General features: G+C 38.1%; 1 protein-coding gene across 13 annotated transcripts in view; it reads left to right on the forward strand.

The window, feature by feature from the left end:
* KCNC2 (potassium voltage-gated channel subfamily C member 2) overlaps positions 1-15,870 on the forward strand; it is a 257,075-nt gene that overhangs the window by 78,953 nt on the left and 162,252 nt on the right. For 12 of the 13 annotated variants that reach the window (XR_003530256.1, XM_027658956.1, XM_027658914.1 and 9 more), the window contains exon 3: positions 14,020-14,950. Coding sequence is in view for 12 of the 13 variants with exons in the window: in XM_027658956.1 (XP_027514757.1) it covers positions 14,020-14,950 (931 nt within the window). In the remaining variant the exon portion in view is untranslated. Of the gene's footprint in view, positions 1-14,019; positions 14,951-15,276; positions 15,576-15,870 lie in introns of those variants that run through there. The other variant, XM_027658998.1, reaches the window with a different exon arrangement.

Consider the following 15,870-nt stretch of genomic DNA (forward strand, 5'->3'; position numbering starts at 1 on the left):
CTATCTCTACCATGTGCTGCAAACTAGAAAGAACCCTTTGATGCATTTAAGTTTGCTTCTGTTTCCCACAGTCTTCCTGGTTTGTCACACAGAGTCTATTAATGTGTCTCTACTCTTGCTTGTCAAAGTAATCCTGAACACTGCAAGTGATAAGTTTATATTTTAATGAACATCATCTGTCACGCCCCAAAAAACCCCACAGCTGATGTTTTAATGCAGTTTTTATAGTTCTGAACATCTTAAGGGACAGAGAGTCATAATGGCTAAGAAGTGCTTGAGTGTAACTGTTTTTTCTTAGAATTTAGGAGACTGTTAAGAACACTGGCATCCTGCTAATTTTTTTGTTTTGCCTTATAAACACCAGCAGTGACTGACTTCTGCTGGTATGTCCCATGCATATTTCAGCAGCGACAACACTTGTAATTCCATGTACAAGTAGCCCGCTCCTTATTTAAGAGAAATATGCAGGCAGATGGAACCCAGTCTTGAAAAGAATGTGCAAGCAGTAAATATCCCATGTAGACCTTAAACTGGAAATGGAAACTGCAAAATGTACCTCAGTGCAGCATTGCGTGCCACTCCTTTTGCAGATTACATTCACAAATTGTCTCTAGTGAGCATAGTCTGCCTGGCAGTTCATTCTCCCAGAATCCTCCACTCTGTGCATAATCATCAGAAAGATCTTATGTCAAAGATCCCCTTTACTGCCTGATTTCCTGACTCTGGTTTCACCACAGAAATGCTTTCTAGAGAATTGTGTTCCCTTAATGCAAAGTTTCCACTCCATGCTGCAGATGTTGTTTTTCACTGCTATTAGAATCACTGGAAAAATACCAGCCCAGACTATAACCAGTGCAGTTATTTTCCTTCAGATAGCCCAAAACCATGGTTAGACAGTAAAACAACTAACCCAGCCAAACTCAATGGCATGTTCACTCTGACACAAATGATAATAAGTATTTTTTATTGCTGGCTGCTCTACTGTAGGTGAATTTTAGACATCTAGGACATTCTATACTAATTTTATATTTCTTCCCACACCCCTTTGTGTGGAGAATGTAATTAAAAAGATCCTGGAATGGTTCCACTGTCTATATTCTAGTATTGATTTTTCATAAGTAAGCTAATAATGTAAGTTAAAAAATAAGTAGGGTTTAGAATCACAAGGAAAAGGATAAATATATTTATTTTCTGAATAACTGTTAGACCTCTGAAAGAGACAAGAGTTGTCATAAAAAGCAAAAATGCAGTAAACAGACAGTAGCTTTCCCCAGCGTGTTAGGGAAGCTTCTTCTTAAGCCTGCTGGATTGGGATGAATGCTCTTATCCATGTCAGCACCTGGTTCTGAAGAAATATATGCTATGATGGATTGACAGGTCTGACAGAGGAATTCATTCCTCAGTTTCCCTGAGGTGACAAAGCAAGTCCCGTATGGTTCCCCTCTGCTGCTAGCAAGCTCCTGCTCATCAATAACAAGCTCTTGAATAAAGAAATTTTCAGCAGGATGATGCACAGCATTGCTGATATTTGTCCTTTTACTGATTAGTCCAGCCCTGAGTATAACTAATAGTGTCGGTCCCTAGGGCAAACTGGTGATAAAGCTCTAAGGGAATGTTTAAGCTAAATAATAGGAAGTGGTGTTATATGCAGCTTCGGTGCTAATGCTTACAACAGCAATGGAACATAATCTATGTATTAAATAAATATGTAAATTGGATTTGGAAACATTCATGGGAACAGAGGGCTGGGGCAGCCTTTTGGGTCTTTGAGTCCAATTGTCTCCTATCACAGGCCCAGTGTCATCTAATCCCTCTCATAAATTTATGTAATCTTCTTCATATGCTTAAACGTGCTCCTCCCAGGATCTAGAGGAGGGACTTGAACTATCTTTCATCTCAGTTCAAGTGTCTGCTTTGAACAGGGAATGAAATCTGAATGTCACAGTTGTCTGAGTATCCTAATAACTGCTGTACTGGTGGCTGTTCTCTTTTTTACATTTACTTTCTCAGTTCAATTGAATTGTCACTTCTGTATCCCTGGAGACAAGGGTAAATGGAATTTTAATGTATTAAAAACTGAAAGCAAGCTACATATAGTTCTTTACTTATCTTTAGAAAAACCTTCAACAAGATTCTGGGCAACTGGTTGACCAATGCAGGTTTTTTTGTACTGTGGAGCCAAAAAATAGATCTGAAAAACCATGTGTCTATGAACGAGTGTTGTCTGGGGTGATGTGCTCAGTTCCTCAGAGTCCAGATAAGCCTAGCTGACTACTGTTGCAATGAATAATTCACTGTCTCTAAATTTAGCTTTGATCTATGTGATTGTGTTGTGAACTTGAAACATACTCACATATATCAAGCACAGGGGTTTCAGCGGCCTTACTGTTCCCTCTCCCATAAAAACACCCTTCTGACCTAAAATTCTTCTCCCAGTGCATCACTCTTTGAGCTGTACTAGAATGTTAAAGTGCATAGTTCATTCATTTAGGTATCTCAAAGATTTATTTTTTTTAAATATTAAAAGACTTTTCAGACGGTCATGTGAGATCATGGAGGCATTGCAAGGACACTGTCCTGTCTGGCCTAGGAAAAGGCTGAAGCTGAGATACTGGGTTTTTTATAGATTATCAAATGGTTTTGCTATAGAAAGGCATAAATAGTTCTCTGAAGAGGAACTGTTTTCATTTGATTAGGTAGTAGATTTATCCTACGCTCCCTTCCATTTTTTGTGGAATCTAATTGATGGAGGAGAGGAAGCCTTCAGTCTCAAAATGAGGCCAGGTTTGGAAGAAGAAATAATATCTTTCATCAGGCCAGTAATTCGGTTGGAAAAAGCAGATGAGTTTGCAGGGACGTGCACTTTAGATACAAATATAAAAGTCACAGAAACTGCACAGGGAGTGTACACTGGCATAAAAATCCTGATGAGGTTGTGAGAGGAGCTGAAAAGACACTTAAGTGAGTGGCTGGAACAGGGGACCATGGAGTGGTATCAGCACTGGAGCAGAAGGAAGATGAAGTTGCTTTTGGAGATGGAAAACAGGAAGGTGGTTGTGGTTTATGTCAAAGAAGAAGAGTTTGGAGGTCCAGAAATGTGTAGGGAGGTAGAAATATACAGAGATGAGAGTAAGAGATAAACAGGTTGCCTGAGCAGACTACCTGGGACAAATAGCCAGGGTAGCATGTGAAATGAAGGCTGAGGCTGGAGGAGGACCCTGGAAGAGCAGGGGTGCATCAGCTCTTCAAAGAGAGCTGCAAATGAAAATAAAGCATGGTTTGGGATATAGGACATGGATATACAAATAAGGTAAGAACAGGTTGCTCAGAAGCAGAGAGGAAGAAAGTCTAGGATCCAACAGTAAACTTAAGGAGCAGAGCTGGGGCTGAGAAAGGGAATGAAGGACAGGGGAGAGAGTACCAGGGCAGGGACACACTGAAGCTGGAAATGCAGAGAGAAGCAAACTATGGACACCTGGGGAAAAAGAAATCTGTACTACCTAGAGTATTTTCAAGTCAGAACCAGGGGGTTTGAGACTGCCAAGTCTCGGCACTGTGTGCTCTGCCATGAGTTAGTTAATTTACCCCTGCTGTTGGCTATCCTGCTAGCACAAATGACAGAGGAGTTTTGTCTATGGGATCGCAACTGTGAGAGTTTCTGTAAAAGCCATAGGATGAAATTTCTGTGTTCATCACTTGCTTTTAATAAATCTAGATTACTCCATAAAACGTTCTCCATTGGAAGCTCATCATTAAGACTACCATACCCAATGACTAAGGGTTAGGCAATGCCACAGTCTAGGTATTCTATTCATTATGTTTTTGCTTTCCCGTAACTAATTTGCAATCATGAAACAAAGGTACCAGTTAATACCACCTCTATTTTATTACTGTGGTGTAGGTTTTAAATTTAAACCAATGCTGCTTAAATAGTATATGGAGGAAAGGGCTTCCAGTCAAAACAGCTGTTTGAGGGCTCTGCATACACTTGTGAGTATCTTGGAAATGGCTCTGCCCCTTCAGTTTTTAAGAAGTACCTTGGTAATTTTCATTTCAGCACTTGCAGTAGAAGTCCTATTGTGTTGTACAGGAAAGACACAGGTCTGAAAAACTTATAAATAATTCCAGGATGTTTTGATTAGCTTTGGGATGGCAAAAAGAGAAGATAGATGGGTTGGTTATAAGGCTTCTCTGGTGAAAGGTAAGATGGGCTCTATGACAAATCTTAATGGACGTCAAGCCTCAAAATCTCTTCTAAATTCACCCAAGTGTAATTTTAAATTAGGCCATCAGACTTGTTTTCAGTGAGAGAAAAAGTAGACATAAATGAGCTTGAGTGCTTAAGTGAGATGGAGATGACAGGGATGAAAATGTTTCTGTAATTTTAATGGACATGAGATTTATGTACTAAGCAAACTACATTATAATAGAATTTTCATTAATTTGTCTTAAGAATGTCTCTCTCCATTTGCCTGCATGGCTGTGAAAGTCTATTAATAATAAATAGTATTATACTGATGATTTTTTTCCAGTTTTGACCCATTGAGCCAAACGAAACCTTCTCATGATAAATCAAGTGCAGAAAAAAAAATACTACCTGTGTAGTATTTCAGGTTGCCAGGTCCTAGACTGTCATCTCTGCTCTAATGATGTGAACAGTAGGTAGACCAGAGAAGGGCAACAAAACAAACAGAGAGGCTAATTCGACTTGGTATGTCAATTTGGGATTGTCTGAAATGGGTACTTCAAAATCTACCTCCTTCTTCCCTTCAGAGAATTTTAGCTTCATTGTGGAATATGCTCTTTTAGAAATAAGACACCTCTACGTGTTGAATACCAGACTCAGAGTACAGGCTGCAAATTCTTCTTTTTCTCACCTTTGCTTTGACTCTAGGAAAAACATCCATTCCATTTTTGCAACTGCTAGAAATATTTTGCCTGTTTGATTTATAGCAGTGTTTAATGAATGAGTGGCAGTGGTTTGTTTATCAAGCCACATAGTCATGCAGACCTTTTCAATAGGGCAAGGGCAAAGTGAGCCTTGCTGATGCCTTTTTAAAAAAATGATTGCTAGAATATAAATGCCAAGTCTAGTTAAAAAAATGCACACAGCTGGCTGTTAAACCGAAAACGTTGCTGCAATATCACAGCTCAGAAAAATCACAAGTGAAACAAGCTTCGTAAATTCAAGTGGATGGAAAAGGAGGCTTCTGGAGGCAGCATAATTGCTGTTCAAGCAATTCTGCTGAGTCTTCAAGAGGAAAAAGAATGCCGTGGGATGTATGTTGTGAGTCAGTATGACATGTTTTACTTAGCTGCTGTGTGGAACAAAAAAGTCATATGATTTTGATATGCCTAGTGGGAATCAACACTGGACATTTAGGAAATTAGTAATTGTTTTGGATGGGAGGCAGTCAGGGATGGAGTACAAGGGGATGTCCTGGGCAGCAGATCAGCCCTGTCCCTGAGACTCCCACTGTGTGAGGTGTGGTCCCACCACTGAAATGTGTTGTCAAGTCTTCTTTCCAGTTGCTGAGCAGGAGAATGTGTCTAAATTAGGGTAGCTTTGTAAATCGGTTTTGAATTCTTTGGGAAGATATATATCAATTAAATGCAATTAAAATGCAGCATGATTTGTAACTCTGGTTTTCTTTATGATTTTCTTTAAAATGTACATGTGACTAAAATTTGTTGAGTTGATACATAAAATGGAAGAAAAAGCTCTCCAAACAATATTAATATTAATATAAATAAGGTATAGAACAGTTCTTTAATGAAAGCTTTCAGGTGCGTGGAGTACATAGGTGCACACACACACACACAGAGAATTCTCACACTTTTATAACTTTAACTAATTACCATATCTAGTGAGTACGTCCAACCCAAAAACCATTTTCGCTCCTGGTACCACTCTCTCCAACTGCTGAGTTGGAGCCTTTCTAAGGTTCTGGGCCCTCTATCTTGTTTTAACTACAGTATATCTTATTATTCCGGTCCAGGTGTACATCCCAAACAGAATGTCCTTGCTAAAATGTCTTTCCTTCAAAAGACTGTTAAACAGAAATTCAGGGATGTAGCACAAACAGTGAGAAGGGTTTTAGTATCTGTCTAAAGTGAAAGAAAATTATACAGCTATATTAAAATCTACAAAAAGCTAAAAATCTTTAGGCATCAGAGTCAGATATGTATTTGGGTCAAACTGCTTTTAGACTACTGATTTACTGAACAGCTTAATTGGAGTGAGTTAGTTTTGGACCTCGATTTCTGAATAAGAAAAGTGACATTAGTAACCTTTTTATTTGTGCTCCAGCTGGTAATGAAAGACAACTGCTTTGTAAAACTATAACAAATGGGAAAAGAATGAGCAAGCAAGAAAACATTGGTGTTCTTACTACTACATACAGATGGTAGTCTCTCTCAGCTGTAAATACTACTGCACTATAAATCTACACATAGGATATTAGCTATAGGCTGTTCTTAAACAGTATATCAATAAAAGTGTATTGACATACAGATTTTTTTCTTTCAGTTATGACTGTGCATAGAATTGTAACAGCAGCATGCTAGCCACTAAATTGAATGCCAAATATTGTTAGCATGACACAGTACAAATGAGGAAGAACTGTAGTGTGGATTTGAAAAGAGTAGACATCTTTCATAGGATGAAAACAAAAATATTGGGGGGAACTGTCCTAGCTGTGGCTCGATGTTGGTTGAGAAATTATAATGGCCAGAGTTTCAAGATTAGGATTCTAACGTTGGGCTGTTAAATCTCTATGTAGACATTAAAAACTACTTTAATGCTGACATTCTACCTTATCCCCCAGAAGGAGGATGAGTTACAGATTTTTAGAGACATTAAATTGGTCTTAGTGTCTGATACTTCATGTATTGTGTTTTTGTTTGTTCCTTGAAGATGTATTAAAATGCTATGTCTGTATCCATTCCTTAATCTTTGGAGAGTGATAATGTGAGAGATTATGATTTGTGAGTGATGAAGTAAACTGATAGTATATTTGCCTTCAGTTTATATTTTAAATGCCAGTAGTTTGGTTAGTAGCTACTGATGATATTTGTTTTCTTGCTGAATATATCCAGATACAGTGCACTGAAAATGCGTCATACCATAAAAACATGTGTGACTTTTCCTTTTTTTTTTTTTTGTGTGTATGATGTGATAATTTCCCAAAAGGAGCTTATATCTAGGGAAGAATAGCAAATTTGAGAAATAGAGCCATGAAGACACTGATAATATGTTTGGTGAGATATTTGGGTTTAGGTAAAATACACATTAATATTCAAATTCTACCACACAGAACATTAAAATATACAGAGAGTTAAGTTCATCACAAGAGCTCATTCTGAAATCACATTATGATTTTAACAGTCTCCTGATAGCCAGATGGAATTTAACAGAGGGAAAAACATCCATCGTGTTAAAATCAGAAACAAGGACAATCTGTCAAATCTAAATGCAGAGACAACTCTCTTGAAAGCTGGAAGTGGTATTTAATTCTGTTATTTCATGACAGTGTTAGTTGCTACTTTGAGTGAAGCATGCCATGTACTTTACAAATGCAGGGGTTTTTTCTGCTTAAGTAACATTCATAGTTGAGCCGTATTGTCGTTGAATGCTCAAATTCCGCAAATTTATTAGAGTTTTTGTGGATTTTTTAAGACTTTGGTTTTATATGACTAAGCAGCTATAAAACTAGATTAAAAAATCAGCATTGCAAGTTAGTTGGGACTAATTGGAAACAGTACATGATTTTGGCTTTGTTCCTTGTTTGACTGGGTCTCACTCAGTCTCCATGCAGAACTAAGGGGATTTCATAAAGCAACTGGCAGTTGGAATTCCTGTAAGAATAAAAAAGGCCTCTGGAGAATATTATGGGAAAAATATATGGAAGATTTACAGAAACAAAGACTTTTATTTCCTTGAGAGAGAAAAAAAATCAATATCATCTTATAACGTTTGTGATGGGAATATATAATTTTTGGTGTAACCACTTTTAACTGATTTATTCTAAGAAGTACTGTTGATCGATGAGTCTTAAAATACATGTGTAGAAAATATGTAAAATACAGTTTATATGACTGAATTCTTGCAGTCAATGAGATTGGATGTGTTTAATGCATAATCAGCTTACTTTTTGTGGTCAGAGGGTTAGTAAGAGGAAGAAACTGAATCTGTTATTTTTTCAAATAATTTGTATCGCATTTTGAATTATGAAAAGATGAGGCTTTAACAAATGTGAACAGACATCACTGGAAATAACTTTTAAATCTTTAAAGTATGGAATTTTTTTTTCTTTTCAAAGTGAGTATGGTATTAAAAAAAATACTATATTCCTTTTATGTAGTCTGTTATCCTACAGAAAAATTACCCTGTTTCGAGAGTTCTGCTTAGCATGAATGATCTGGTAGGAAAGCAAGGAACTCACGACTGGAAACTCCTCCACTTTTGTTTTGGTCAGGAAAAGTTAAGTTGTTCAGTTAACTCTTATCTTTTTTAATGAAAGCAGGATTTTGGTTATAATAGTGAGCAAGTTGTCAAAGCTAGTTTCTCTGAGAAAAAAAACCCCATGGTCTCTTTTCTGCGATGCTCTGTTCTTGTATTTTTAGTCCACAAGTGTGGTGGGAAGAAGTATTGATTTCTAAAAATTGTTTTAAATTCTAGCAGCATGGATGTATCAATCTCATAATGTGCCTGCAAAGATATTTATTTAAAGCAACATTATAATCTTTTTCTTTAAAGGCAGTTCTGTACCTGCATTAGAGAATATTAAACGTTTTATTTCCAAGGGCTTATTAAATATTCAGTTGTTTTCTTTTTCTGCTGTCAGGTGTATCAAGGGCAAGACTTCTGTGTCCTGGAATGAAACTCCAATAAACTAAATGAACCTTATAAGCTGCTATTGAATGCTCACATTAAGAAATATACATTACACAGTGAGGGGAGTTGAAGGAGGAGGTGTTGAGATCCAACCCCAGAACAAGTTGTATATAGACAGGATACACACTTTTTCTGGGAAAACACTGAAATATTGTGAGAGATTGTATTCAAAACTTAAATGTGAAGCAATAAGCAAGTGTGACTAACACTTTGCTGTGCATTAACCTCTTCACTGATTGTGATGAGTGTTGGAATACTAAATAATGTGTGGAAATAGCCTGTTTTAAGGATGTGAGATGGACAGATGAAGCGTATTTTAAATATGGAGTTGTATGAGTTTGATTTTAGGAATATCTATAATGCACCTACACCTGGGTGTGAGGATCAATTTCTAGCTCTGCTGTTTTGCCTAGGCTGTATCTAAAGCTTGTTAAGCCTTAGCATGACTGCAGTAAGGCCCTGACTCCATGCCCTGACAAAAGCAAGTTCTGCAACTAGTCCCATATCTGGGTTTGCTTGGAAAGGAAATTTCGGCATGTGGGTTAGCTGTGAGCCACAGTATCCACTAACCAGGTGGCTTTTCCTACTGCTAAATCCAGGCATGGTCTATGAGACTGTTGTCAGGTCATTTGCAGCCACAATTTTTAGTGACATTAGTTTTTTAAAGACATTTATGGAGCTACATACAAAGTAAAACATGAACTTTGGACTCCTAGAAATTCTGCTAATCCACACACTGCTCAATTTTCTGTTCTAGAATTGGTTGTCAATATTGAAATTGCTTTAAACTACTACAGAGCTACTCTATTCTCTGTGAGACACTGAATTTGAAGTCGGAACCATAAAGTTTTCTGCTTCCAACAAGTTATCTGCAGGCATCTCACACTCACTTTAGATTTATGTGCTTCATTAAAATCAAGTTGTAGATGATTAATCCACTTACTGTGAACATTAGTAGAATTTAGCAACAGAGCTTGACTGGGGATCCCATCGGCTAGACAAGCTAGGAGACGGAATCTCTACCAATGTCTGAAATGTGATGCTGACACACAAGAACAAAATAGGGTGCACACTGCCTTCAAACTGTGAGCACAGGGAATCAGCAGCCTACTGAGAGCTTTAACTGCTTAATGAGGAATGTTCTGCATGCTGTGTATTACATAGTGAACATTTTTGTGACTTTTAACTGCTCTTTTGAGGCAAAAATGTACTGAAATTTTTATTAATTCAATTTGTGTTAATTTCAGTTTTGGAAACAGTGGCCCCGGAGTGTGTCTACAACTATTCTGTGGCTTAGAAAACTGTTGTCCCTCAGGGAGTAAAAAAGAAAACCTAAATGAAGAAAGATTATTTTATCTCATCGATTGAAACAAACCAGAAACAACTATTGAAAAAGCCAAACAAACAACTTTTAAGAAATGCAAAAAGGATCATGATTATTTGGATCTTATTTGAAAATTTTTCTTCACCTTTTTTTCTGAAGAGTTTCAAGCCATGTACTTGGGCTGCAATCTTTCATTTAAAAAATGGAGTAAATAAACTCTTTTGCTGTACACCAAAGCTGAACTTGTTTTGCAGCTAGTCAAAACCTCAGTTTTCAGAACTCACAGTGAAAGGTACTAATGATTCAAGCAGAAAATTGTCTCTAGTTGTAATCTTTCTGAAATAATTATTAACTCCTTTTAGATTTTTGTGCTTCATAAAATAAAAAAGAAACAAACAAAAAGTTGGGTATGATACACCGATAATTGTGGACTGAGGGACTATTGCAGGACTGAGGAATAGAACTTGTTGCTCATGTCCACCAGAGAACCTGGGAGTGAAGATCTGTACTTACTATGTCTGAAAGGTGGTGTTTGCCCACATGAACAAAAATGGATGTATTTTTAGAGGCTCATAACCTTAGAGGAACTGGAATTTGGATGAAGGAGAAGGAAAGCATAAAGTGAGGATAGCACATGACTTTGTTTCATTTCTGTCATTACAGATGTTTGTGAAAAACATGCTAGAGTCTTTTCAACACGTTGCCTGGTATTACATAACATAATACTAATGAATAATCTTTGTTAATGTAAAGTAAACCCCTAAGAATTTTTTGTTTGACTGATAAAATGTTCCTTCTTGCATTGATCATTGCATTTTCTTCTTGCATGTTCTCTGACCCTCAGATTATTGCAATAACATTGTAAGTCTTTTGTGTCTGAGGTGTCATCATGCTAGGTGCTATGCAAGCTCTATTCTGATCCAAGGAGTTGACAATAAAAACAAATGAAACAAGAGATAAAAGGAATGGATGTCTTTGCTCAAAATCAGTGATGCCGTGCATATGCATGGCAAAATGTGTACATCTCGTTGTTTTACATTTCTGTGAATGGTTATTGCAGGATTATCAAAAGTCTGTCACCAGGTTGCCTTGTCTTTGTTCTAACCTCTGGAAGATGACTGTCTTTAGGATAATGGAGTAAGATACTCAGAGGATTTGGGACATGACAGCTGAAAATTTCTATCTGCTTTGCCAAGTGCTGAGTGCCAAGTGCACTGTGGCCTTTCACAGTGTCAATCTTAAGCAAAACAGTAATAGATAGCTTGTTAGGCACTTCTGCCTGTAGTTAATCTCTTGGTATTTGACACCTTCTTTAGAAAAGTTATGAACCAGAATGGACTCTTCTTTCTGAAATACAGAAACCAATGCTACTTATTTACATACTGTTAGATTCACTGCACTGTTGAATGCACAGTTAATCCTTATAATATCTAGTTGTTGGAAAATTATATAGTTGTTGGTAAATTTTACTTTGGCTAGGCTGAATGTAGTTTTATTTTCAGGCAAAATAATGTTAAGGGTTGTCTGAAGTCACCAGTGTGTTGCTGTTGAAGAGATTGCCCAATATTTTATCTGTCAAAAGTTACCTCCCAAATTGCAAACTACAGTGCTGACTTAGCTTCAGTGATTCTTAGCCTCCACAGATTTGTTTGCTTTTTCCATCCTTGACTGTGTCGAAGGATTCTGGAGGATGCTCTAGGGACCACCCAAGGGTCATTCTTAGCTCACCAGTGGCTTAGAATCTGATAAATTCTCTATCCATTTTACGGAGAGATTTGGAAAGATCTGCTGAGATTAATTCACTTAGGTTATATAAATCTTGTCGTATTTGCTGACTCTAGTTGTCTCACACAAGACTGAGGCTTTTTCTGTGTATGTTGTTGTCAGGTGCTGTGAGCTATGAACATGAAGCAATTTTGTAGTTAAGGCAAAGCCAGAAAAACCTGTTCAGTAAAAATCGAATAGGGTAAGATTGTTTGCTTAGCTTGTGGCTAGAAATTCAGACTGGATGATAAGTGTTCAGTTCAGTCCCTGAGTCAGTCTTTTTTAAAAGATAACAGGTTTAGTGTGTTTATAATTGTAGGGCATGGTGTGATTTTTTTTCATTGATTGAGGAAAGGAAGCCATAAATAAGCTGCAAATCTCTGATAGAGGTAGATGTATGGGATTTTTGGTAGATGCATCTTGTGAGTCTGAATGTAATAAATTTGCCAGGCCTGCATTTCAAATTTAAACTTGTTTCCCGGACTAAAAACTATTCTCTCTACTGCTTGTAGACAAAATATTTTGTTGTCTAACCAATGTTCTGTGTTAGAAAAATGCAACTATTCAGTATTGTACCAGCCCAAATGAGCTCCTGTGGCACATAACACTAAATCTGAGTGCTAATACTGAATTAAGTGATTGATACACAAAGTACACAAAATCAGTTTTGCCACAATGTTGGACTAAAGTGACAGAACAGAGGCATTCCTGCTTATGGCTGTTGTTCTGTCTGCCTTGTAACTAGATTTTTTCCAACAAGGTTCAAGATTTTGGTGTGGTAGCATATGGGCACTAGATATTTTTAAAAACCTGTTTAGGCATCTTTTTGTGTCTTTGGGCTTCCTTTGCCTTCAAAAATCTTCAGGGCTTCAGAAGACTTTTTTTTCCAGGATAATATTGACTATAAAATGTCTGTTAAGCTGAAAATTCAAGATATCAAACATATTGATAACCTGTTTTAAGCCCTGGCTCAAGGAAGGATTTAAATACATCATCTGCTCAGGTACCACACCATTACAGTTAGAGTGCTAGATAATATGGTGGTAATGTAATGTCACTGCAAAGAAATTAACCATTGTAGCAAAGGAACAACTGACTTCAAACTACCTTTTCATTTGTGTGTTTTACTGGTTATAAGAAAATCTATCTCCATCTCTAGCTGTTTGCCTCATTGTTAATTTTTGAGATCTTGTCCTGGATGTTCTCTTTTTTCAGTGTTTGACTGTGATGACTGAGTTGAAGATCAAGCAGTGTATGTTTTTTAAGTCTTAAAAAATACTCTGTAATAGCTGTCTCCAGGTTATTTACCTGTATTTTATTAGTTCATGTGCCTCTATGGAACTGAATTTGTATTTCCCTTTTTGTTCAAATTGTCTTGGGTTTGTAACTTTGTTAGCAGAATTGTATATCCTAAGACCCTGTCGTACCTCTGCCACCACAGTGTGTGAGTTTCTGCTAGGTTTGCTTTTAGCGCTTCCTAAGAGGATGAGTGATGGAGCATTGCAAACATAACAGGCTGTGCAACCAGCTCTATCTGTAACATAGAAGGCGTTTTCTATCAGTAAATAGTCTGTATTTGTGTATCATTGAAAATCCAAAGGAAACCCAGAGTTTGGATCTGCTTCTTGGTCCCTCTGAGGTGCCCTTCAGAATGGGTGTGAATTTTTAACCATAATTTCAAGACCATTAGGGTTGGCCCCATTTTCCACTGTGTGAGAGGTGGATATCCTTGCTGTGGTTGGTGTGTATGGGGGCTGTTTATAAGATACCCTGACAACTGGGGCTATCTCAAACCATGACAGTTGCATCTTGTCTTGGTGTCCATCACAAGACTTTTCCTGCTCCCAGACTCCTGGCCTGTGTGTGAGAGCTTTCTGCTGCTCTCCTCTGGCTTAGATGTAAATTTTTATGCATATGAGTTTGTCAGTCATTTGAGGATGAATAAGTAAAAGTTTTATAATAAACACTGGTATTGTTAGTATTAATGTGAAGAGCTGTGTGGTTCTGATGTCTCTTTTATCTCTTTTTGTTTCAGTTCATTGCTTTTGCCTCTTTATTCTTCATCCTAGTTTCAATCACAACCTTCTGCCTGGAAACACATGAGGCTTTCAATACTATTATAAATAAAACTGAGCAGGTCGTCAATGGGACAGAAACTGTGCTACAGTATGAGATTGAGACAGATCCTGCCCTGACGTATGTGGAAGGAGTCTGCGTGGTATGGTTTACATTTGAATTTTTAGTACGTGTTGTTTTTTCCCCCAACAAACTCGAATTCATCAAAAACCTCTTGAATATCATTGACTTTGTGGCAATCCTGCCCTTTTATCTAGAAGTGGGCCTGAGCGGGCTCTCCTCCAAAGCTGCTAAGGACGTGCTTGGTTTCCTCAGGGTGGTAAGGTTTGTCAGGATCCTGCGGATCTTCAAGCTCACTCGGCACTTTGTGGGCCTCAGGGTGCTGGGCCATACGCTGCGAGCCAGCACCAATGAATTTCTGCTGCTGATAATATTCCTGGCACTTGGTGTTTTGATATTTGCCACTATGATCTACTACGCAGAACGGGTAGGAGCCCAACCTAATGACCCATCAGCAAGTGAACACACACAGTTCAAAAATATCCCTATTGGCTTCTGGTGGGCTGTCGTCACCATGACCACCTTGGGATATGGGGATATGTATCCACGGACTTGGTCAGGCATGCTGGTGGGAGCCCTGTGTGCGTTGGCAGGGGTGCTCACCATTGCCATGCCTGTACCTGTGATAGTTAACAATTTTGGGATGTACTACTCCCTGGCCATGGCAAAGCAGAAACTGCCGAGGAAGCGGAAGAAGCACATCCCTCCTGCTCCTCAAGCCAGCTCACCCACCTTCTGCAAGACAGACTTGAACATGGCCTGCAATAGCACACAGGGTGACATCTGCCTGGGCAAGGACAACCAGCTGATGGAGCACAACAGATCATCAGGTAGGACCCCAGTGGAAATGCATGTCCTCTGAAAACACTTTATAGACCAGTATGTTTGGTAGGAGTCAGAAAGCAGCCAGCCTTTCTGCCCGGAGAAGACATAGCTCCCACCCTTCTCCCCTCCAACGTTTGCGTGTGTCAGTCTCATAGAGGACAAAGTAGGTATAGTGATGTTCCCAAACCTCTATGTAACTGGTCTATACAGTTTTGCTTGCTCTGTTGAGAATGCTTTCCTGCTGATGATATCAACCTTTTCTTTTGCCTGTTGTTTGTTGCGTCGTATGGATGTTTCTTGTTTTTCTGCATGACTGTGACTATTTGAGCAGCCACCGTGTCCCACCCTGTTGGACTCCATGGTGTTTTACCTCAGTGTCTGTCTCTTGTGTCAGCTTTGCCTGTGCCACATCGTGGCCTGTTAAGCAAGATCCTACAAAGAAGCAGTCATTTAAAAGGAGCAGGTGCTTTACATCCAAAGCCCAGCACTCAAAGGAAATAGGAAGAAATTCTCTTTCTAGTTTTCTTTCCATTTGGCATTCTGCTTCCCTGGCTAAAAGAACCTCCTTCATCTGTTAACATTGCATGATATTTACTATTAATTAAATGATAATAGCATAGATGATGTAAAGTTTGTCAAAAAAAAAAAAAAGAAAATGACAGCCCTTAGCAACATCATCGCTATTGCTCTTGATTTTTGTGATTTCTATTACCTTATTTGTTAGAGTTCCAAATGATAAATAAGAAGTATTTTGTGCTTATCTCAGTGAAAATGCGTATCAAATGACAGCCTCAGCCCCTCCAAGCCACTGCTCCATATTCCATATCTGTGCAATTAAATTTTACCTCTCAGTATAATTAAAACAAATTTTTTAGCAGCAAGAATATTTTTTTTGTTTCTTAAGTGTATTTATTCTTAAGCCAAA

This window comes from Corapipo altera, unplaced genomic scaffold (assembly GCF_003945725.1).
Source record: "Corapipo altera isolate COAL_440 unplaced genomic scaffold, ASM394572v1 1, whole genome shotgun sequence".
In the NCBI taxonomy this organism is placed as follows: Eukaryota; Metazoa; Chordata; class Aves; order Passeriformes; family Pipridae; genus Corapipo; species Corapipo altera.